The sequence below is a fragment of the Amblyomma maculatum genome, chromosome 2 (assembly GCF_055883805.1).
Source record: "Amblyomma maculatum isolate TAMU_Amacu chromosome 2, ASM5588380v1, whole genome shotgun sequence".
Lineage (NCBI taxonomy): Eukaryota > Metazoa > Arthropoda > Arachnida > Ixodida > Ixodidae > Amblyomma > Amblyomma maculatum.
The window spans coordinates 220,020,802-220,045,241 of record NC_139345.1 but is presented as its reverse complement, the minus strand read 5'-3'; the positions used below and the strand labels follow the sequence as shown (position 1 = coordinate 220,045,241).

The following is a 24,440-nucleotide window of genomic DNA, read 5'->3' as shown; positions in this document are numbered from 1 at the left end:
TGATCCAAAAGCTCTGGCAATGACTGCTGCTTTCAAGCTTGCAGTGGAAGCATACCTGTTCCGCTCAGCTTCCAGGGCAGCCAGAGCTGAAGGCAGGTCGGTTGGCTGCTCCTCAGGTTGAGCGTCTGGTTCCTGCTACGCACCAAACAAAATGGCACGAAGTCAAAGCACCACCAAGTGCAACATTATTCTGAAAGATAAATGACCTGCCATCACTTTTCTCCACATGTGTGCACACACTACAAGTTTGCTGTATCATCTGCAGCAGAATATCAACACTAGCTTCCAAAAAACCAAAAATAAATCTGCTGCATCGAATAAAGTTTGTCCCCTTAAACACTTACTGCAAAGTACAATTTTTAAGAATCCCAACCTCAAATGAAGTGAACTAGGCCTGCGGTGTCTGCTTCCTTGTGTTCGTGTTCTGTCCTTCACATTGTTCTTTACCATGGTGTACCATGTGCCTGCACTGCCAGCGTCAGTATCTTGAAATAGACGTGCACAAGTCCACCTCACAATTTAAAAGAGCTAAATGTTGGGCTAGTTGGCATTCTTACATTACGAGTATAATATTTAGCGCAAACGACAGAAAGACAGGACAACATGGGCGCTACTGACAACTGATTTATTGAAGGAGAGCGAGGCATATAAATATCATCATCATCAGCCTGACTATACCCACTGCAGGGCGAAGGCCTCTCCCATATTTCTCCAATTAACCCTGTGCTATGCTAGTTGCATCCACTTGACCCCTGCGACCTTCTTAACCTCATCAGCCCACCTAACTTCCTGCCGCCCCCTGCTACGCTTTCCTTCCCTTGGAATCCAGTTTGTTACCCTAAGCGGCCATCGGTTATCCTCTCTTCGCCCTACACGTCCTGCCTATGCCCATTTCTTATTCTTGATGTCCACTAGAATGCCAGCTTTTTCTCGGGCCCACTCTGTGCGCTTCCTATCTCTTAATGTTACCCCTACCATTTTTCGTTCCATAGCCCTCTGAGTTGTCCTCAACTTAGTAGAACCCTCTTGGTTAGCCTCCACATTTCAGCCCCATAGGTGAGTACAGGTGCTTTCCTTTTCAGCGATACCGGTAAGCTGCTAGTCATAATCTGAGAGTGCTTGCCAAATGCGCTCCATCCCAATCTTATTCTTCTTGTTATTTCCTTTTCATGGTCTGGATCTGCGGTTACTACCTGTCCTAAGTAGACATATTCGCCTACTACTTCCAGTGCTTCGCTACCTAACGTAAACTGCTGTTCCTTCGAGAGGCTGTTGAACATTATCTTAGTCTTCTGCATATTGATATATAGTCTTCTGCATATAAATATACAACAGGCCAGTGCAGGTCCAAGCTAGCAAGGAACTTAGAAAACCACATACAATCAGAGTAGACGCGATAGGAAGTCCATCTCAGCATTACACACACAAAAAAAAAAACGATACAAGTGTCACTTACACAATCCTGACCTACTTTCCTGATAAAGTATGCTTCCAAGATTTCACGAGCAGTTTCTTGACGACTCTTACCAAGAATTGATACGTACAGAAACATGGCTCGCAACTAGAGCAAGCCATGCAATGTTCAACAAGATTTGTGCGCTTCTTATTTTCCAGATTTTTTGCATGCTCCCCGAGATGATTGTTCGTGCAACGCCCAGTCTGGCCGATGTACACTTTGTCACAAGATAGAGGAATCTTGTAGATGAAGGTCTTATCTTCTTATCTTATCTTCCCAATTAATGCAACGGCTCAGCTGAGCAAGTTTCGTGGTGGCTGAAAAAGACCATCGGCACATTAAAGTGATTTGCTACCCTTTTCAGGTTGTGGGAGACCTTGTGCCGATACGGGACCACTTCCAGCCTCTGCTGACCATCCACAAGCTTCACAGCAGTCGTGCCAATACGAAGACGGTATACTATCACTTCCACAAATTGTTGATGCATGCTCGATTTCCATTCTCCTAACGGGCTTTATGAGGCGCAACTTATTTTTTTGGTTGTTCTATGTAGACTGCTATTTATCTTTCAGTTTGTTTTATTAATTTCATGCGATCTCTATGTGGCATGTTCACTTTCTGAATTGATTTGTTGTGAGCAAGTGCAGCACATTTGTCTGCTCTTTCATTGCTGTCAATGCCTACGTGACTTGGGACCCAACAGAACACTATGTTATGTCCTTGTGTCGGGATAATTTTTACATTATGTATTATGTCACCAAGTAGAGGCATGGCAGCATTTCTGTGATTTAAAGCCATCAGTACACTCAACGAATCCGTGTAGATGACACTGTTCCCAATGCCTTCATTCACTATTTTTTCTACAGCTGTCAGGATAGCACAGTATTCAGCTGTAAAGATTGATGCGCACTGAGGAAGCCTAATTATTTTTTCCCCGTTCTCTTCCACTACGACACAGCCAACATAGGTAGAAGTTTTTGATCCATCTGCATAAAACTCTGTATAATTACTGTACTTTTCTTTCATTGTGCGGAATTGTATTATATGCTCTGAGTTTGGCTTTTGTTGAAGTGTGTTAGAGTGAGATCACAGACTGTTGGAAGTTTGTACCATGAGGGCAGGGGACTGTTTTTTGGTGCAGTATCGGGCAAGGTGTTCAGAATTTCTAGCACACTACAAATGTCTTCGAAACGCATTATCAGTGACCTCGTTGCTTGTGGTCTATTTGTGAAAATTACTCATGAGCGGCATGTTGAGACTATTGGACAGCGGAGGTATTTTTTCTGTGACCTTATTCTAAGGACATAAGCACACATGAGTGAAGCTTTTCTATCTTTCAGCGGAGGCTCATTTGTCTTCACATACAGACTATCAACAGGGGATGTTCTGTAAGCGCCACAAGGAAGACGCAAACCTAAGTTATGTACCAGCTCCGATTTCTTTAGATATGATGGTCTAGCTGACCTGTAGACAATGGACCCGTAGTCCAAGCTGGACCCCACAACAGATCTATATATTCGCAGAAGACACGCCCTATCAGACCCCCGGTGTTTCCGAGAGAGAACCTTCAGTATGTTTAGAGATTGCATAGCTTTCCTTTTTAGAATGTTTATGTGAGGCAGAAATGTTAATTTTCTGTCGAATTTTACACCCAAAAATTTATGTTCACTCTTTACTGGCAACTCAGTCCCATTTAAGTGTAGCTTGAGATCGATCTGTATACTCGTTTCAGCAAAGAACATTACTGCCACTGTCTTCTGTGGGAAAATTTGAACCCATCTTTATCAGCCCATGAGGCTGGTTTATTTAGTGTTAATTGTACTTGTCTTTCAGAAATTGATATGTTTGAGCATGTGCAGGCTATTCGAAGGTCGTCGACATACTGTGCAGGCTATTCGAAGGTCGTCAGCATACAGTGAGAACATAATGAATTTTGAGATTACTTTGTAATAGAATTCATTTTTACAATAAACAGTGTTTTGCTTAAAATGCACCCCTGAGATACCCCATTATTTTGAATACAGTTCCTTGACAAGGTGGTACCGAGACGTACTTGAAATGAACGACCTGACCGAAAGTCCTTCAGAACGTTGAGCATCCGGCCCCGGATGCCTAAATCTGCTATATAGCGTAGAATCCTGAATCTCCAAGTCATGTTGTATGCCTTTTCCGTGTCAAAGAAAACGGCCAGCCAATTTTGTTTGTGTATGAAAGCTTCCCGGACAGTATTTTCAAGACGCACTAAATGGTCGGTTCTAAGTGGTGCGCTATCTTTTTTAAAACCACATTGATGAATATTAAGAAGTTTATGAGATTCTAAAATGAATGTTAATCGGATGTTTAAAACACTTCAAAACATTTTGCTAAACAGCTGGTCAGAGCTATGGGCCTGTAACGGCCAGCTGAGGTCGGTGGCTTTCCCGGTTTTAGAAACGGAACAATAACAGCTTGTTTCCAAGACTCTGGGAGTTTTCCCAGAGTCCAAATTTTGTTGAAGAATTTCACAAGTGCCTGATTTGGATAAATGAGCCAGCATTTCATAATGAATTTCATCAGGGCCAGGCACAGTCTGCTTTCCAGCAGCTAGGGCATTCTTTATTTCTTGGAGCGTAATAAAACTATTATACGGTTCATTTCTGCCACCAATTGTTGACAGCCTTTATTTCTAAGCCATGTTTTTGTATTTTAAGAATGTTTCTGTGCAGTGTGAAGAACGTGTGTGAAATGTTCGCCTAGTATATCGGCCTGTTCTTCTATGCTAGTCTGAACACCAGGGGCTGTAAGGTTGGGAATTGCGAAGGGGAAAAAGTTTCCACTGAGTTTATTTACTTATTCCCACATTTTCTTAGATGTCATTGAGCTATTTATTGATGTGACATACCTCTGCCAGGATTCTTTTTCGGAGTTGTGACGAATGTATCCCACTTTAGCTCTGGCCTTGTTAAAAACTAAAATTTTCGTGTGCAGGATACCTTCGGAAAACACTCCATGCTTTATTTTGTCGTTTTTTGGCCTCCTTACATTCCCGTGACCCCCACACCTTGTGGTTTTGTCGCATCAAAACTAAAGACTGTGGAAATGTGAGGCGTGCGGCAGTGAGAATGCATGTTGTGAACTCATTTAGTTTGCCGACACTAAGGGCATCTGAGAAAACTGTTTCTAAATTCGCCTTTACTTTAAAAAGCTCCCAATCTGCTAAGTGAAGTTTGCACCGTTTCGGCTTGGTCTGCATGACTGACGGTGAGGGTGTTAAGCTGATTATTGCTGGCAGGTGGTCACTACCATATGGATTATTCAGAACATCCCATTTAAGATCATTAAAAATGGAAGCTGAATTAAAAGCCAAATCTAAAAAAACTCATTTTTCCTGAGCTTGGTGAGCAGTATGTGGGCTTACAGGAGTTCAACAAGCAAATGTCAGAACTAAGAATAAAATCCTCAATAAGCTATCCACGTGTAGCGCTTTTTTCACTTCCCCACAAAGGAGAATGTGCATTAAAATCTCCTACTACCAGGTAGGGTTCTGGTAGTTGGCTAAAAAGGTTTTCTAAATCATGAAGGGTTATTTTAAGATTTGGCTCAAGATTCACAGAACACACAGTAAGGGTTTTAAAGGCAATTATTGTGGCTGCTACAGCTTCTAAGAGAGTAATTTCAGTTCTTGAGCTGGAACTCCACTTTGTAATATGATGGCCGCGCTGCCCGAAAGCTTGCTTGCTCTTGATCTCAGCAGAAGACCTGATAATTTTTCAGTATATTTGTGTATTTGGAACCTAAATTTGTTTTCTGTGTGCACAGTGCAACTGGCGACAATGTATCTAGGATGTCTTTTACATCGTTAATATTCTTTACAAGTCCTCTACAATGCCATCTTATTTTGTTAAAGGCTAGGAGACTAAGTTGGGTTCTTTTTTTTCAGGGCCCGTGATTCGGGCCTTGTCTCTTCCGATTCGTTCCCCCACCGTCTCTGCGACGAAGACGACAAAGAGCTGTCCTGGCTTGTGTCCATTACCTCTTGTGAGGTGCTGGACGAACGTGCCAGAGGCACGTGTTCCTTCTTCTTAGACCTTGCCTCGTGGGCAGATCTCTTGTGGCCCGCCGACCCTGAGGGATGCGTAGCCTGTTTTGGGGGTGAGCTGCTTCCACCGGGGCAGGTGATGGCACTACCCCAGGCTCGTTTGAGGCCCGAGTAGGTGCTGGGGCTGTCGCACCACATCGGCGAGTTTCACTGAGAACTGAAATGCGTTCTTGTTTTTGTTGTACAGGGTACGTGCCTCTTTGTTGTTTTCAGTGTTATGATCTGCTTTTCTTCTTTCCATTTTTGGCAGGATCGAGAGTATGCGGGGTGATCCCCTTTACAGTTCGCACATTTGTGGTCATTCGCAACACATTTCACACAAGTTTTGCGGCCACGGCAACTTTGCGAACCATGGCCGTATTTCTGGCAGTTGAAGCATCTCCTTGGATTTGGAATGTACGGTCAGACGTTTATTTTCATGTATCCGACTTCAATTGACTCTGGGAGAATGCAGCTTTTGAAAGTAAGGACCAGATGTTTTGTAGGGGTCTCCTTGTCATCCTATCAGATTTTTATTCTGTGAACAGCTATGACATTTTGGTCTGCTAGTCCTTCTGCCATTTCGTCTTCAGTGAGAGCAATGAAGTCTATTTCAGATATCCCTCCTTTTATAATGTTCAAGGATCGGTGGGGAGTTGTCGCCATATGACACATTGTTTTCAGGTTGGAGGACTGGTACTTAGTTTGTACTTCTAGCAAGAGGTCATCATTTGCAAGTTTTGATACTTTGTATCCAGGGCCCAGGTTTTTAGTGATACACTTTGACACAATGAAAGGGGAGATTTTTCTAGCAGGTTTTTCAGGTTCCTCACTATGCACAATGTAAAACTTTTGGGAACGTCTCATTCGTTTTCACAAAAAAAAATGGTTCATCGTAGCATCGGTCCACCCTCTTTTGCTTGGAGGGCGATCATTTGTTTGGGATAAAGGATCCATGAAAGTGTTTGTTTTTTCGGTAGTTGTGCCTGCCACCTACCATGGAGCCCAACGAGGGGGCGGGACAGGAACTTGCAAAAAGTCCTGCCCAAGCCAGCAGTACACCACTACTATAACCAAAATGGGCAACTCAGGGTAGCTGCTCCACACAAGGTTAACCCTCACTGCCAAGAAAAAAGGAAAAACAAGAAATGAAGAGGAGACAGGACAGTGCCGAGAAAAGAGATAGGAAAGTGAAAGATGAAGGGGACTGCAGATATCCCCCAGGTGGGTCAGCCCGGAGGTGCCGTCTATGGGAAGCATAGGCCAAAGTGGTGTGTTGCCTCTGCCGAGGGGCCTTAAAGGTCCAAGCACTCAGCATCGGCTCAACCACCAGGATCCCATTTTTCCCAGACACGGCGACGCCACGCACGGCTAAGCGTGGGTGCTCGGGGTCCGTGGTGTCACACAGCCCACACAAACACCTGCTTTAACATGTGCCCCCTGCGGGGGTTTCAGGAAGAAAAATCGCCTATCCGCAATCCATTCTGGCTGGTGAGCATAGGTGGCAATCCTTAGCCAATCGAAGTATAAACGCACTTGGGGCCACAGTTCGGATAGCAGGATTTTCAATACTCCTTTTGCATGTCCCTACGATGGCGAAACAGGACCAAACAAGACACTTCCAGTGGTGTAATTCCCTTCCTGAGGCAGAATCCAAGAAACCTTTTCAGCCCCCAAGAACTTGCTCAGCCGAGCTGTCTAATTAACTGCAAAGATAAAAAGTAAAGCTGTCAGAAGAACCATGACAAGTGTTCTGTGCAGTGCGTTACGAGTGTAGTCTACAAGATTCCTCTGTCTAGTGGCAAAGTGTACATCGGCCAGACTGCGCGTTGCGTGAACGACTGTCTCAGGGAGCACGCAAAAGTCCTGGAAAATAAGGAGCGCACGAATCTTGATAATCACTGCATTGCTTGCTCCAGTTGTAAGCCATGTTTCCATAGCGTATCAATCCTTGGTCGGAGTCATCAAAAAACTGCTTTTGAAAGCTCGGAAGCATGCTTATCAGTAAAGTGGGTCAGAATTGTGTGACACTTCTATCGTTTTGTGTAATGCTGAGATGGACTTCCTATCGCCTCTAACTCTGATTATATGCAGCTTTCAAAGTTCCTTGCTAGGTTGCGCCTGCGCCAGGCCTGTTGTATATTTATATGCCTCACTCAGTTGTCAGTAGTGCCCGTGTTGTCCTGTCTTTCTTTTGTTTTGTGCTAAATATTTTACTCATGGTGGGTCCACCTCACAATTAGTGTTATCTGCTGGTCTCTCGCCAACATCGTAGTTGTTTTTAATGAATTTTTAGACTGCACCCTTTCCTGGCCTGCGCGGCATCGACGTCACTGTTGCTGCTGACTCGACGTCACTGTTGCTGTAAAGGCTCGTTAATCGAATTTTACGAAACCGGGAAAAAAATTCAAATTATCCAAAGTTCGAATTATTGAATGGTCTCCAAAAAACTGACAAGAATCCCTTGCATTATAGTGACAAAAAACAGAGCAGTGGTTGCTTTTTAAATGAGACCAGTATGAGAATGGCCATTTTTCACGTTCCCATCAATGCTTTATTGCGTGCATACTGTCAATAGCGTCAAAGAACTGGCAAGGACTTCCACGGCATCCTTCACAGTGCGACACGGTAACAGCGGTGCCCCATCACAAGCAGCCTGCGACGCCTGAGAGGCTCCACAGCACGATGCGCTGAACACCACATGACAAGCACATATTTTCAATCACACGGCTGAAGCGCAGAAAACGCCCAACGTTGTCAATGATCGCCCAAAACTCTGTCAAACTGTGATCGCGGCTAGATGGCTGACGCACGGCCGGCAGTCACCGCGGGATGCACGAAGGGAGCGAAGCTCATAAAAGAGAAACCAATAGTCTGAAACGACATCACCAGTGCTTTGTCACGCTTGTCGTTGCGTGCACGTCAGATGTGCACGACATGCAGTTAGCAACATGTAGGCCAGGCGATTCAGGTTCGAGCAGTGCTATAGTGATGACCGCTTACAATGCCAATTCTACCTGGTCGTGCCTTAACTGGTGCAAGACTCGTAGCGCTTGTCTGATGCCATACATGGGGCTGGGTACCCACTATGGCCCGCACCGACTGTACGATTTATGCGTACTTGCGAGCCAGCGGTGGTTAACTTACTGAGGTCCCACATGCAAGTGTCGGAGGTCCAGTTGGCTTTACTCATTCTTCCATAGTTCTACCTGGTTTTATCTTCTCTCCTAGTCTTGGAGGTACGAAGCCTCGTAACTATATATACTGCCCTGTCACAGGTGTGTTTCTTTGGCTGAATTACTCGTAGCAGAACCAACTTGTATTCGCATGAAAGAGCATTTTGTATGCACATAGGCTTCTGCAAAGCTTGGCCAGACCAAGTAATGCAGTTAGAATTATCCAAAAATTGTAACAAGCTTCCACTATTGGTTTTGGCTAACCTGGGGTGCAATATTCTGCTCGGCCTCCCGCGACAATAGCAGGACTGGAGCTGTGGCGGCAGGGTGAGCAACTCGCCATGCATGCTTACCCAGAACGCGGACATCTCTAACATTCTAGTGAATGGCAGTGTGGAGTTCCCGAGGGAACCCTTTACATCAAATGCAAAAAATCGCTTGCCTGTCTTCTGCACGGACAGTGGTCCAGGGCCGTTTCAAGCAGACTGCACTGGCGGCCAGAGACCACCTGCGCAAGCAGAGATATTGTTCCCTGCTCAGCCGGACGAGCTTTGATCAGTAATTCCTTATGTCAGCCAATAGCCACATACTTGCCATCGCAGAAAGAGAAGTCCCTCATTAGCTTCCCCTTACCAACAAAAGCTGTAATGAAAATGGCACACAAAAAAAGGCAACATTCCCTCGTAACTACCACACGCTCTGAATGCTGGCTTCTAAGAATATCTCACCCCATCCTCCTTCTCTCCTAATCTCCTCCTAGAATCTCTAATAGTGTGTGCCAAAACACACACGCACTTGCACCGAGCTTTAAAATGTAACGATGGTTTCTACGAGCACTCGTTTTCTCCAAGTCATCAAACATCCTAAATTGCTAGTTTTTTTTGCCATCAACCTTGGAAGAACGTGATCTGCCTGGCTAGTTGTTTGCAATCCATTGGTATCAGCAGCGCAAACACAATCAGGTAAAAATATGCAGATAGGACAGAGCGCTGAGCTTTCAAATTTATTTGAAGAAACTGAAACCTGCCCTTATATACACACTCCGGAAAAAGGCCACCAGGGGAATAATGAAAATAATGTGACAATTAGGGCACGAAAACAAACTGGTAATCACACGCCGTCCAGGACACCAACAGATAAGAGAGGCCAAAACCACATTGCTAAAACCACACTAGAAAATTAATTCCATGACGAACAGCACAAATGACAAGTGGAAGAAAGGCAGAAAAAACAGGGTTGAGGGTGCAATTATGTTAGAACTTGGGAAGGCGAGAAACGGTAAAAGGATTAGCAGTACAAGGGAGGAGTGCCACCAATTAACATGGCTAGAACAAAAAAGAGCAACGTGTGCAAGGTGCCTCTAAAATCCAGGTGAAGTAAACAGGACAGGAAGGCGATTTATTTTTGAGATAATGAGATGAAAGGGGTGCTGACGCAACCTTCTGTAAGCCCTAAGATGAAGGTGGCTTCAACAATTTCGCACGTCAGTTTGTTGTTATGTTTCTTCAAGACAGTTATTTTCTTAAAGAATGTTTGTTTGGACCGCTTGCTCGATCTCACTGAAACCTGCGAGGCTAGTTTACATCACTGCCAGGAATGTTCTTGCCCAATCACACTGTTTTTTTTTGTCGAAAGGCTGCCTTGAATATCAGGGTTGTGAAAATAAAGAGGGATGATTTTGAGTCTTGTTGGACCATTTTCGAAACTTGTTGAATTTTCAGTAACTGCCAGTTTAACAAAACTTGAAGATGGACTAGATGGTGCAATGCACCATCTAGCCCGTCAAGATGCCAGATTAGGAAACCTACCATTCTATTTTTACTTAATAATATTAGTATTGTGGGCCCTCGGATGACATTTTTTGAGAAACACAACTGTTGCTTAGTTAGCCTATATTTTTTTCATTTTTAGCATACTGAAAAATGATTAAACACACAAAAAAGTGACCATGAAAAACCAATGCCATTCTTGTAAGCCATTTTTGTAACAGATACCAATACTGAGAAAAATAGTTCCACAGTTTCTAATGCCACAAAACCCAAAGTGGGAAAATTATCCTTATTTTCCGAACAAGTCACGTAGGCTGCCATAATGTTATTGCTCTAGAATAAAGAAATGTAGCTCTGATCCTACGCTTGGTACAAGTTAGAAGAAACACTCCATAGAGCCAATAACTGATGACTGAATTTGTTTTCAATCAAACTTTGATATGTGATGGCCCAAAGGTGTCAACACAAAGCTATTGACACTGTACTCTTCTTGGAAAAGGTTAACCTAGTCAATACCACTCCCAATCATTCCAAATGCCTACCTAACGCCAGTGTAAACATACAGCAATCGAAGCTCATTTATTCGGACACCTCAGGGCCATCAGTAAATTCGGTCTCCAAGTGGCGACAAACTATCATCCAAATACTCGCCTACAGGCATATGCATATGCATATTACAGGCAAATGCATATTACATTGTTTTTATGCCGCTCTGATGTGCGCCAACAGCAGGCTCGTTGACAGGCCGCCAGAGAGCTCGGCCACATACTTTCGTTAGCTGCAAGCTCGTGGTGGCAGCATCTATCAGCTAGCCAAGGTCACAGCTGCACAAGACAACTGCCTTGTCCGCTCACGAATGGTTCGTGACATAAATTCTTCCGCAGTGAGTTGCTGAACATTAATTAGCGGTTAATGCTTAATGACGTAACACAGCGCCACCCACTACGCATTCAGCTTGCCAGTGCTCGGGAGGGAGGTCTCTCTTCTCTGATGGGGGGGGGGGGGGGGGGGGCCAACTTTATCCACTTTCATTTTCTTGCCTGAAAGACTCTGTTGACATAAGTGACGGGGCAAAAATAAAACAAAATGTTTCCTTTACACATGAAGCGCAGCAACACATTTGCAGATGACCGATGATGGCAGCGATGCAGCGGGAAAAGATCGTTCCAGCTCGACGGCTGCACTTGGAAAGGTGGCGATATGAGTGCATGGTCATAAAACATGAAGTTACTGGTGCAGTAAGAAAAGCATGAACCATGCATACATATGTTTCTGACAAAGCGCAGAATTGTGTAACTTGTGATGAAGGCAGACGCTGGCAACACACCGGCAAAATTAAAGAGGCTCCAGACCAGTTTGGTGCTTAAAGGGACCATGAGAGGAGGCCACCGAGGATAAAAAAAGATATTGGTAGAGACGCTTCATGGGGGCCCGCCAAGAGGAAAAAGAAAAAAATCAATAGAGGCTTAAAACTGCTTAGTCATAATAATGTGAAAACATGAAGTATTTAATACCGTAAAGACCACAGGAGTCTCTTCACATTGCCCCCTACAGCACCGGCACGGCTGCCACTCCCGTGCCTGTCATCAGTTGATGTCACATTGTCGACGGAATCGAGAAGAAAGCACAAGTTTCTTCAAAACATCACATAAGTCACCCTGGAGATGTGGCTGTCACTACCATGCATGAAAAAAGCGCTCCGCTCTTGAAACCCATGACCCCCAACCTTGTAGGCCTCATTCATTTATTATCAGTATTTATTGACAAGATGGCCTAAGGGGAATTGAAAGGCACATTGGAATCCGAGAGCCCAGCTCGGCACTGAGCTTGTGGTTGTCGCAACTAAGGAGTCCATTCTAAAAAGGTTAAGCATGTACCTTAATCTACTTGCATAGATCAAATCATTTCTTACTAACCCTTCTCAGTTCCGTTCAGATAACTGTGGCAATTACTGCATTTACATTACATGAAGGGCTTACTCGTCCAAGTGTGACGCCATAATCATTTGTTTGGCGATGACTTATCTACCTACCTATTGACTAACTCTTACAGATTGGTCTAGACAACATACAAGCACGGTGCAATCAATGGGTAATGATTTTTAATCCTACTAAATGTAAAATGATGTCATTTCCTCGTATGCTTTGCATGTTAGTTCGTTCCATGTTGGCTTTCTCTTGGCTAGATAGTTCTGTCGACAAGAATATCTTGTCATCTCGGCTCATTCGCATTACTGCATAAAGACTTACAAAATTCCACCAAAACTATCACGCTGGAAACCGTATCGCTGATGATTGTACTTATGTGCACATTAAAAAAAAAAAAAGAAACACAATTTTCAAAAATATATTGTTAATTTTTGTCATAACAGAGAAATTAAATAATAAAATTAAGAACTGGATAGAATACCACTGCATCTAACAATAAAAAATTACAGGATAGAGAAACATTTAGCCTTACTAGCGTTCTCCCATGAAATTGCCAGAAATAGCAAATTTATTCCATATTAAGCTATCTTAAACTTGCCAACAAGCAGAAGGCTTTATAAGAGCTGAGAAGGCTTTGGATATTGCCTAAGACGTAACTAAATTAAGCAAATACTAAATCAAAATTTTGACTCCTACTCCTTAAGGAGAAGCCCTTCTATAGAATGAAAACATGCGTGTAGTTTTATATCTAATTATTTTACATCATGCAATACTTCTTAGTGCCTGATGTTTATAAAGTACTTAGGATTGTATTTAGGAAAATTCAATGAAAATCGAAGAAGCAGTAGTTTTTTAAAATTTGAATCAAAGTTGGCCATAGTTTGATAGTTTAGAATTTTGACAGATTTCACAATTTGAAGAAGGAACGGACAACTCTAGAGCTTCAATTTTTTCTTAGAATAAAGCAGAAGGCCCGGATAATATAGAGAAAAAGTTTCAGCGGCAATGCTTTATTAAGTCTGGTCAGAATGCAGGGCTGAATATTGACAATATTCAGAGCAAGCACTCAGTTTTATATTAATTTTTATAATTTTAAACAATATAACGCAACACTTGTTTAGTCATTAATATTTCTGAGGTACTGAGGATTCTTGAGCGGGATTTTCCTAAAGATTGAAGATATGTTTTTTTAAATTAAAATCAAAGTTGCGCTTTTTTTGCTGTTCTCGAAATTTGGGTGAATTTGATGCATTGTGGAGAACACACCTAGTGGTCTAGAGCTCCCAATTTTGCCTGACATTAAGAAAATAACCTGAATAATTAAGACAGAAAGTTTAGTGAAAACAACTTTACGAAATCATGCCTGCATTTAAGGTTGAAAATGGACTATTTTGCAGCGTGTCAAACATAAAGTAATTTTTGTGATATTTACTAAATTAATTGCAAGAACAAAACAGGTTTCTAATATTTCTCGTAATTGTAAAAGTTGCATAGGTTTACTGAGCATAAAATAATAGATGACACCAATTTTGGTACACAATTTCGGTACACAAACAGGTCTTCAAACTTGCAACTTTGTGAAATGGCCAAAACGGCATTTTCCACCTGTAGTGAATACGATTTTTTTTCTCGAGAAAACTACTACATATCTTGCAAAATTGAGGCTCCATTCCTTTGTGTCGAGAAATTTCCCACCGCATATAAATATTTCATCAAAACCAAAAAATTGTCATGGGACCTCGATTATATAAATATATACCAGGTGTCCCACCTGACTTGAACCAAGCAGGGTGCCTCGATGCCTTCCGCTTTTAGGGTGGAGACACTGCTCTCTCCGGTGGTATGTTGGGTCCCACTCGCCCCACTCGGAAGCACTGAGCACAATAGGGCGGTGAGCGGTTTCAACAATAAAACTACCGCTATCGTGCGAATTTCCGCAAATTTGATGTTCTCAAGGCATGATAGTATCAGAGAGTGTTGTAGCTGCAAAACGAAGTTAGTTGAGTTAAATTCACTCATATTTTGTTGGTCATCTGCCCAGAAGCTCTTCGCCTTGAGAACAGTCTTTACATTCTGATATGCGCAGCATACAACGTCACAGTTTGCTCACCTGTGATAGTGAACCTTTCGGACTTAGCATGAACGTCTTTTTGCAGTGTAACAAAAGTAGTCAGTACATAAGAGAGCTGTTTTGAGAACATTCTGAGATAGCGACAGAAGCTCTCTCTAGAAGGTTTCCAACTAGATTGAGACAGTGATAGGAACATTCTGGAGATCCTGTTATAGTAAAAGAAGAGACATCTGGGCGAGTTGGTATGGTGACATGATAGAAAAACAGCGCAAAAGACGTGCACGGAGGAGAAGAACGGACAGGACAAGCGCTGAACTCACAACTGAAGTTTATTGAAAAAAACACAGATATATAACCCAGCCAAGCAGCACCAAACCGCACATTAATCAAGAGAATCATGATAACCCCCCACACACACCATGTTCAAGAAATTCAACCTCATTATCTGTCAAAGCGATTGACGGTTCACTAACGCAATTTGCACCCAATCGTATGATATGCCTGGCCTCAATGATTTCCCGGTTAATCTGTGCCGGATGGGAATCCAAAATAACTGTTTGTGTTAGATAAGGTTGGCAGCCGTCACATCTCTTACAATGTACAACCAGATTAGATCCTCTACCAATCTCTAATGATCTCTCGTGCTCTCGTAACCGGACATTGATACATCTGCCTGTTTGACCCACATACACTTTATCACAAGATAACGGAATCTTATATACCACTCCTACTTTGCATGGAACATAGGAAAAGTTATGCTTCACCCGACACATGTTTCTTTCCCGGACTTTTTTCGCTGCTTTATTCTTAACAATGCTACATATTTTTGACAGTTTATTAGGTGCCGAGAAAACCACACTAACATTAAACCTTCTGGCTACATTTTTCAAATTGTGTGAAAGACCATGCACGTATGGCAGGGCCACAAATCTTTTTGTATCCCTCTGTCCAGCCCCTTCCTGCTTCTGTGAACCCACGCACGACTGTTTTACTTTTGAGATTAATTTATCACAAACTCTTAATATCACGTGAACAGGAAATCCTGCATTCGCTAGCCTAGACAATTGTTCATTAAAGCTAATTCGCATATTATGAAAACATGACTTAGACAAGACCGCCCCCAGGCTGGACAGAGCGATGCCATCTTTTACTAGCTTGGAATGTTGCGATCCATAATCTAGCAGAGGCTTTGCACTCCTAGGCGAATACCGCCAACAAACATGATGGGCACAAAACTACAAAGTGAGGTCTAGAAAACGCAATTCGTTCTCTTGTGACATTCGTTCAAGAGTAAATCTCAGTCCCAGCCCTTGATCTTGAAAAACTTTAAGAATATTCATTGGTGATGAGCCACTATTGCAACCTTTGTAAAAGACCAGGAAATCATCAACATAACGAAAGATTCTTATTCCCAGCCCTTGCAAGTTATTGGCAATCAATTCGTCTACCCTGCTTAGGAAAATGTCACTTAGAACAGGAGCGACCTTTGAACCAATACAGATGCCTGATTTCTGGGTGTACACGGCACTGCCAAATTCAACAAACATACTTTTTAAGTAAAAAGAAGTCAATTCCAAAAAAGACCCAGTTGATATACCACAGCTGTTACCAAAAGCTATTTCATCATTTTGTTCCGAAATGCACCTTCGCAGACTAGTCATGAGAACTTCATGAGGGATCGAATAAAATAGATCCTCAACATCGATGCTCACTGCCGAGCACTCCCCTGGATTTTCCATTTTCAAGTACTCAACTACTTTCTCAGAGTTTTTTACGAGATACGGATCTTCAAAAATCAAAGTAGACAAGTGTTTCTGTAAATAGTTTGAAACGACACATTGCCAGGAGCCTCTCTCAGAAATTATTGCCCTAAAAGGCTCCCCGGTTTTATGAGTTTTCACAGAAAAGAATATGTCCAAACACCCTGATTTAGCGTCTCTTACATCAGTAGCCAATCTGCCTAAATTCATTTCTCCTAACAGGCGCAAAGCCTCTCTCTTGACCTTCTTAGTGTCTGTTGACACCACCCTAAAATTTCTCTCAACAGCCTCTAGCGCCTTCTGGTTGTACACATGCCCAGACAGTATAACAAAACGACCGTCTTTATCTGAGAGAGCCACCTTAAGATTCCTATTGACCATGTAATCAACCACATGCCCTATACCTAAAGACTCACGTTGGCCCCTTTCTGTCCTCGAAGCAACATTCACGCATTCCGAAATGAAGCAAGTGCGCGAACTGTCTTTCACCTGCGTGGCCAAACGCCTAACCAATGCCACCTTGTCAATTGGGGAGAGGCGAGGCTCCGTAGCAAACTTGGGGCCCTTGCGAAGCACAGCAAGGTGTCTTTCTGGCACACAGGCATCACCAAGCACCACCACTCCACCAGACGTAGCCCTGGTCCTTTTCCTCAACGGGAGTCGGAGACGAACACTTGCCCACAGGAATTCCGCGCTATTGTCCGCAATCCTGCTCCACTCCTGGTAGGAACGTACCCCGTGACCTTGTTCCTCGACGCCACAGACGATGCGCAGATTGTCCCTGTAGTAACGCACCTGCCGCCACATCTCGGAGCAAATTATGCTGCACATCCTACGGCTGTGACCCCGCGATGGGTGTAGAGGCCCAAAAAGAGCCTGAACCTCGGGAGGGCTGCGTCCTAACTTCTTATACCAAGTGGCGACTCGCGCGTTGCAAACAGCAACGGCAATTAGTGAGGCAAGCGTAGCTTGGCTGGAAAGGTTAACACACGAAAAAGAGCCCTGTGTACAAGAAATATACTGTAAAAGAAGAGACATCTGGGCGAGTTGGTATGGTGACATGATAGAAAAACAGCGCAAAAGACGTGCACGGAGGAGAAGAACGGACAGGACAAGCGCTGAACTCACAACTGAAGTTTATTGAAAAAAACACAGATATATAACCCAGCCAAGCAGCACCAAACCGCACATTAATCAAGAGAATCATGATAACCCCCCACACACACCATGTTCAAGAAATTCAACCTCATTATCTGTCAAAGCGATTGACGGTTCACTAACGCAATTTGCACCCAATCGTATGATATGCCTGGCCTCAATGATTTCCCGGTTAATCTGTGCCGGATGGGAATCCAAAATAACTGTTTGTGTTAGATAAGGTTGGCAGCCGTCACATCTCTTACAATGTACAACCAGATTAGATCCTCTACCAATCTCTAATGATCTCTCGTGCTCTCGTAACCGGACATTGATACATCTGCCTGTTTGACCCACATACACTTTATCACAAGATAACGGAATCTTATATACCTTATATCTTATATAATGAGTTCAGCGCTTGTCCTGTCCGTTCTTCTCCTCCGTGCACGTCTTTTGCGCTGTTTTTCTATCATGTCCTGTTATAGCATGCATGTTGTAATATCCGGATAGTAGTAATATATTTTATAAGTCCTATATTTATGAAATGTGTGCGATGGTCATCTGTGTCTAGGTTGAATGTAATTTTAGCCGATGCCTTTTCAGCTTTTTTCTGCCCTCCAGCCCACCTACACAAACAAAACTCCTCGTTTCGAGCTACACTTTCTGCACAATGCTATCAGAAGGCTCCTGTTTTGTCCACAAGACCCGAGTCACATGTCCTGATGAGTATCATGCTCTCGCAACCATCAAGCTATGCCACAGGCGAGGTTTGAAATCGTTGATAAAGGCGTTCCCACGAATTTGTCGTTTTCCACCTCTTTGTTCGTCATATTTTCGTCACTTTAACCGGCCCTCTGCAAACTTGCGCTTTTACCTGAAACAATGGCTCCAAGGGGAGGTGAGAACCTAATCTGCGAGGTAACGGCTAAATTTACCCAGGCTTTCTTCAGTAACCTCACAAAGAAGGCGTTTCCCCAATAAATAGGGGTTTTCGCTATGAAGTGTCTATCTGAAGCTCTCGTCGCTGCATTTTGTGCAGTTCACAAAGGCACTCAGACTACCATCCCCTCTCACCTGCTTCCTTAGATTTTTTCACCCTACTGAGCTCACTAAAGTAGGGGAGAGTCGAGAGGTATGGGACGGCTGGAGGAATGGGACATCTGGTGTATCTCTCTCACAACTAGTTCAAAAACGTTCTACAATTACTCGTGAGATGGCATTAGCATATTGATAGCATGGCTGTAATGGCGGACATTTGGCGGGTGCAAGTTGCTGTGACAAGAAATTGTCTCATTCGCCTGTAAAAAGTAAGTACCTGCTCTCCCAATTACAGCTTTCTTATGTGTAAAGAACTCAGATGTCGCTAATACCAATTTTTCTCCAAGAAGGTGCATCAGCGTCCTTACCTCGTGCAGTAAAAAGTTTGGGTCTAAGGAGACAACTTTCGCCATTGAAGGTTTCTTTCTTTGGGCGGTGAAGCTAACAAGGAATGGGACTGCTAAGATGAGGGTAGAACGGGACACTGTCCCATTCCTTCCGGCAATAAGACTAGTGCTGTGACTAGCAACTCTGCTGCAAGGCTGAGCCGAATTAGCCTCGAAAGCAGTTATTTATTTCAATTCATTTCATATGTTTATAAACATTCGGTGGCATGAAAATGGCTTGAGATAAGAGCCAGGCTGCCTAGATAAAAATTCACATAAGGGCCCTTTAGATGGGGAACTAAAGAGGCATTATAAAACGATCATGGTGCTTCATTTACGAGATCCGATTACTACTGTACTTTTCTGTGAGCATACCGGGTGAAGGGCATAAATAGTAGGCTACAGCTATAGTACTGTTTAATGCACGCTACGAAGCTGACTTATTAGGGCTTTGTGGGGGGTGCTTGTTTATAACTGCAGCTATTGCTTCATTTGAATTTTCAAGAAGATGCCAAGGGTGTGCAAGAAAAAGCAACCAAAGAGGGCTCGAGCATCAAACAGTTTGTTGTTGGATGATAAGAGATTGGTATGAGAAGAAAAGAAAAGTGTAAGGGCCATAGCAGAAGCTCTCAAATTATCAAAATCATCCCTTGGTCAAGCTGTTAAATAAAAGGGTTGCAGTCCAAGAGGCAGCATCTTGTTCAGCTCCAACTTGGTCTGCGGTATAGTCTACACAGCAGAAGATGAAGTAGTCTTGAAAGGGCATTTGCTCAGGGCAAGCAAGATGCATTACAAGCTTACAAGAATGCAGGTTTGTTCATTGGCACACCAGTTTGCAACAGTATTAGGTCGCAAGTGTCCAACGTCATGAGAAGTCAGCAAGTTAGCTGGAAGATACTGGTTTCTGGGCTTTATGGACCGTCATCCTGAGCTATCGCTTCAATCGCCTGAAGCGACCAGTCTCGGTCGGGCAAAGAGCTTCAACAAATACGACGTCGATGCCTTCCTTTCAAACCTGAAAGGAGTCTATGACCGACACAAAGCTAACTCCAGACTGCATCTATAACTGCAGACAAAACAGGCTTCACAACTGCCCACAATCCGTCAAAAATTGTCACAGCACGTGGAGAGAAACAATATGGCCAGGTCACATCTGCGGAATGTGGAGAATTGGTGACCGTCTTGTGCACTGTCAATGAACACTGCCGGTGTTCATTTTTCCACGGGCGAGATTTAACAATATTTTTCGTGAAGGGCGCCATAACCAGAAGTCTTGGCTTGGCAAGCAGGCTGGGATGAATGTCCGGCGAGCTGTTTTTATTAGCATTACAGCACATTGTTACATATACAAGGTGCTCTTTTATTCTTGATGATTACCAATTCTTTTATTCTTGACAATCATGAAAGCCATGTCAACATCAGCACCATCAACAAGGCCAAAAAAAGTGGCGTCATTCCGCTTCTATATCGCTTCAATACTTATTATTTATAACTTTGTTTATATTTTTCTCCCATTTGCCAAATTGAATGCAGGATTCTATCCAAAGTGAGAAGCTATGCTTAATAGCTGATTGAGGTGCTGCTCACTCCACCATATTTCAACATAACATGTAACTTCAACCTTTTCTTCGCTTTGTTGTTATGATTTAAATTACGTCAATAGTATTGACAAGCCAATAAATTATTCTGGACTTTGCTTCTGCAGGTTCAAAAGAAAGTACGTGAAATACAAATAGTATCACGTGACTAGCGCAAGTGGTGCATACTCTAATCATGATTTGAGCGAACAATATCAGCTGTGGCCGTGACTCGACGGTCCCATTGCAGCGGCAGGCAGACATGTAAGCGATGGTTGGATCGAGCTCGCCGCGCTCATCACTGTAGTTGCACCGTCACGTGCGCCAGCTGGCTGACGCGGGCGAAGAAACCATCGCCGCTGGAAAGGGACCGAAGAGACACGGTCGCAGCTGATTTTGTTCACTCAAATCACGACTGAGAGCACCACAATCGTGGCGCGTGAATGCGCTAGTTATGTGATTTTATTTGCACTTCGCGGGCTTTCTTTTCAGCCTGAAAAAAAAAAAAAAAGATACACGTGGCAATTTCTTTATCGCAATGAATGAAAGGAGGTTTCTGAATGCGCTCTCCAACTTTCCAATTCAAATTTATGGTCTAAAGTCAATATTTAGTAAATTAGGAAAATTAACATATTCAGATAATTAAGTAATTGCGAAACAAAACACTGCTTGTGGTGTGCTAGGTGGCTGGTAGTAGTATGCAACTAGTTTCCCTGGCTTACTGAAATATTACATTTTTTAACCGTTGGTTCAAGTTAGTTGGGGCACCCAGTACATATATGGGCACCGTGCAGAAACCCAGTGGGCAGCACTCGCAGTGAACAGGCAGCGCCATGAGTGAGCGCCGGAGGGTTTTTGTAGTGGCCGGCACGGCGGCCTGGGCGCCTGCTTGAAAGAGGTGGCTGTAGGAATGTAATCGGTGTCTGCACAGCAAAATGGTGGCAGTTTCTGTCAGCTGGAGTGATGTAGCGAAGCATAAACAATATGGGAGCCACACAACCGAAGACAGTGGAACATGAACGAGCCCTGGCTGCCCGCTGGGCTGTTATTTCTAGGCTGGAAACACGCGAAACGGAAGACGACAGGAGAAGCGCGTGCAGTTGGAAAAGGCCGAGCAAAAAAACAAAGGGAAGGGGGATAAAAAACACGATAAAAATGTAGAAAAAAAAAACTTATGGTAAACACCCCTCCTCCCACGCCAACTCGGGTCTCTCCTTTCATATGAGACTGTGATATCACAATCAGCTTGCCAAAGTCCTTGCATTCACGTTATCCCTAGGCCACGCAGGCAGGTTCATACGGCTCGGTTAGAGCGGGGCTTTATATGTTGGCTGGTAGCTTATGCTATCACGTCATCGCGAAGGTGGGAGTGAAAAAAGAGAAAAAGAGGTGCCATAGTAGAGGGCTACGGACCACCGCACGATAGAGGCTTTCGCCTCATCGCACTTTAGTACTCAAAAGTGCCCCCCCCCCCCATAGCATAAATAAAGCTGAAACTATAGAGTCAAACCATAGAGCAAAAGCCATGTTTTTACTTTCAAGCCATGCAGATAGCTCTCGCGTAACTCTAGGTTTAACCGCAAGCTAAACTACAGCTAAACCTTTTTACACATTTTCGTTTGGTTTTCATTACAAAAGCAATGAAAACCAGGGGAGAGCCTGCAAGAGGTGTATTGACACTTGATGAAGGGTTACCCACCCCGTAAGAAGACTGTTTGCAGAAATTAACCTAAAAAAGGTTGCATAGAGACATACAACATGAAATTATTAAATTAAAATAGAAATTAACAGAATTATACAATAGAAAACAAGTTATATGGCAGCATATTGCGGGGAAACCGATGAGACAGAACGTAATATCATATTACTCTGATAAAAAAAAATAGTATGCATACGGAAGAAATGCCAATTGGCACCATGCAGGTGCCTATGAGTTAGCCGTTCTTTTTTTTTTTTTTTTTGACGAGTTGGGAAAGACTGATAATGCAGGTGAAGGTAGTGTGTCCTTTTTTGGAAAAAAATTAAAAAGCACTGCAGAATGTGCGTTGGAGTAATGCGAAAGCATGGATGCCTTTTTTGTTTGTTTTTTTACTTTTTGCTGTTTTTAAATTTGGGTTTTATTTCTGTTTTTTTTTTTAACTGTTTCATTGCGCGCCAATCCTTTCCTATGCCCTTTTATCTCTACTTCCGGTTGCGTGACATCCCATCCTTGACATCCCCTAAGGGACTGACTTAAGTAACTAATATAGCATTTGATACATTCAAATTGTGCGCCAATCCCTTACTATGTCCTTTTTGTCTCTACTTCCGGTTGCGTGACGTCACATCCTCTGCATCACATTAATTCACTTCTTGTTTACCCATTTTAGTCTTTGGTACTTTCAAATTGCACGCCAATCCCTTCCTATGCCCCTTTTTGGGCTCGACTTCAGGTTGCGTGACGTCACACCCTTGACGTCACCTTAACTGACTGATTTAATTTACATATGCGGCGCCAAGCCATTGGCTAATGAGACCATTTTTGCCTTTACTTTTACACTTTTTGCCTCTAATTAATTACCTAATTATCTTATTAGCCTAATTATTATTTCCGACATTACATCACCCTCTATCGAGTGACACCACCCATTAACCTCTGCCACTACTTTTACATTTTTTACTGTAATTAATTACCTAATTAACTTATTGGTCTAATCATTTTTACGGACACTACATTAAAGGCGGGGGCACACGTGCGAAAATCGAGTGCGATTAGCTGCGGCGCCGCTGCAAACGTCGTTGCAATGGCAGATCACAGCCCTCCGCCAGCGTCCAGCAGGTTAGATGTAGACGACGGACCGCGTGCGGCAATCGACGGCGGGCGGCGGCAGCCAATGGGAGCGCGAACAGCGGCAACGTCATGGTGACGTAGGAGGGCTGTGCGGTGGAGCCGGGGAGCTATAGTGGAGCACCTCTCGGCTCTGCCGTCGAGGTGCCCAGCTGCCGAGCGGGCGACCCGGTGACCCGGCCACTGGCATCTGAAAAATTATTTAGTTTTGTTTCTTCGTGTAAATAAAAAGCCACTGGGCACAAGACTGCCAACGACGAGTAAATTGTGAAGATCACAGGCCAACACTGATGTGCTGTTACGAGTGATAACTGAGTTTTTTCACACAACCACTGCTGCTGCCCGGTCGATCACCAAATGTCTGCTCGCTCCGCTGCTGAATGCGCCGCGCAAAGCGCGCTTATGTTTATTTTATTATAATTGATGACCTTCCCCGTACATGATCTTGATTTTTATAGTGCTGAAGAAACACCACAGGAAGAAAGACACAAAAGGTCAGAAGTGCAACTTCCAACTTTAATGAGCAGAAAAGGAACCCAGGCACTCTTTTATCATCTCTGGTCTGCATGAATGTGCGATAACCACCACACTAAATCAGAAAACCAAAAAAAAAAAAAGGAAAAAAAAAACTAAAAAAACGAGGTGGAATTGAACCAGTTGAATCATGGCAAATCACATGGGTGAAAGGCAGGTCGCATGGACAAAGACAAGATTATGATAAAGGGGACAAAGCCATACCACGACATTTGCCGCGGAAAGCGGCGAGAGCGTCCGGTATTTACCGGTCGCTTCGCTGTTGAAACCAGAAGACGGGCGGTCGCGCATGACGGGTCCTCCCGTGTGCGCCGCATACTCCGTCCCTGCTATCCCCTGGCATTTGCCAAAAAAGGCGGCGAGACTCGAGAGACGACCGCTTGCGTTGCCGGCTAGATCCCGAAGCTCCATGTCTTCTTCACGCGGGACTCCGCGTAGACGCCCTGGTGGCGCACCCACCGCAGGTACTCTTTCCCCCAAGGGGAGGTATTTACCTCCTCTCCCAGCCGGCACTGTAGTAGTATTAGTAGCAAGTGCTTTTATTGTTATAGAATAAAATAAAAATAATAAAGGAAGGTAAAATATGAGCTGAAGCACCTGAACTGGGGCGGCGGAAATAAAGGGATAGCAAGGAGACGAGAAATCAGAGAGGTGAGCGACAGGGAGAAAGGACAGTTTAGGTTGGCTGCCACGAAGCTCGTTGGGGAGATCGGTCGCGGTG

The 24,440-nt window shown here is 43.7% G+C and overlaps 1 protein-coding gene and 1 pseudogene across 8 annotated transcripts in view; one reads left to right on the top strand and one right to left on the bottom strand.

Annotated features, from left to right (window-relative positions):
- LOC146201321 (uncharacterized) overlaps positions 1 to 24,440 on the bottom strand; it is a 464,239-nt gene that overhangs the window by 299,716 nt on the left and 140,083 nt on the right. For 5 of the 8 annotated variants that reach the window (XR_014705310.1, XR_014705311.1, XM_084595762.1 and 2 more), the window contains exons 4-5: positions 9,132 to 9,197; positions 56 to 135 (exon numbers count right to left, since the gene is read on the bottom strand). Coding sequence is in view for 6 of the 8 variants with exons in the window: in XM_084595762.1 (XP_084451888.1) it covers positions 56 to 135; positions 9,132 to 9,197 (146 nt within the window). In the remaining 2 variants the exon portion in view is untranslated. The remainder of the gene's footprint in view (positions 1 to 55; positions 136 to 9,131; positions 9,198 to 24,440) is intronic. The other 3 variants (XM_084595763.1, XM_084595765.1, XM_084595766.1) reach the window with 3 other exon arrangements.
- On the top strand, positions 19,290 to 20,273 carry LOC146201322 (uncharacterized; annotated as a pseudogene).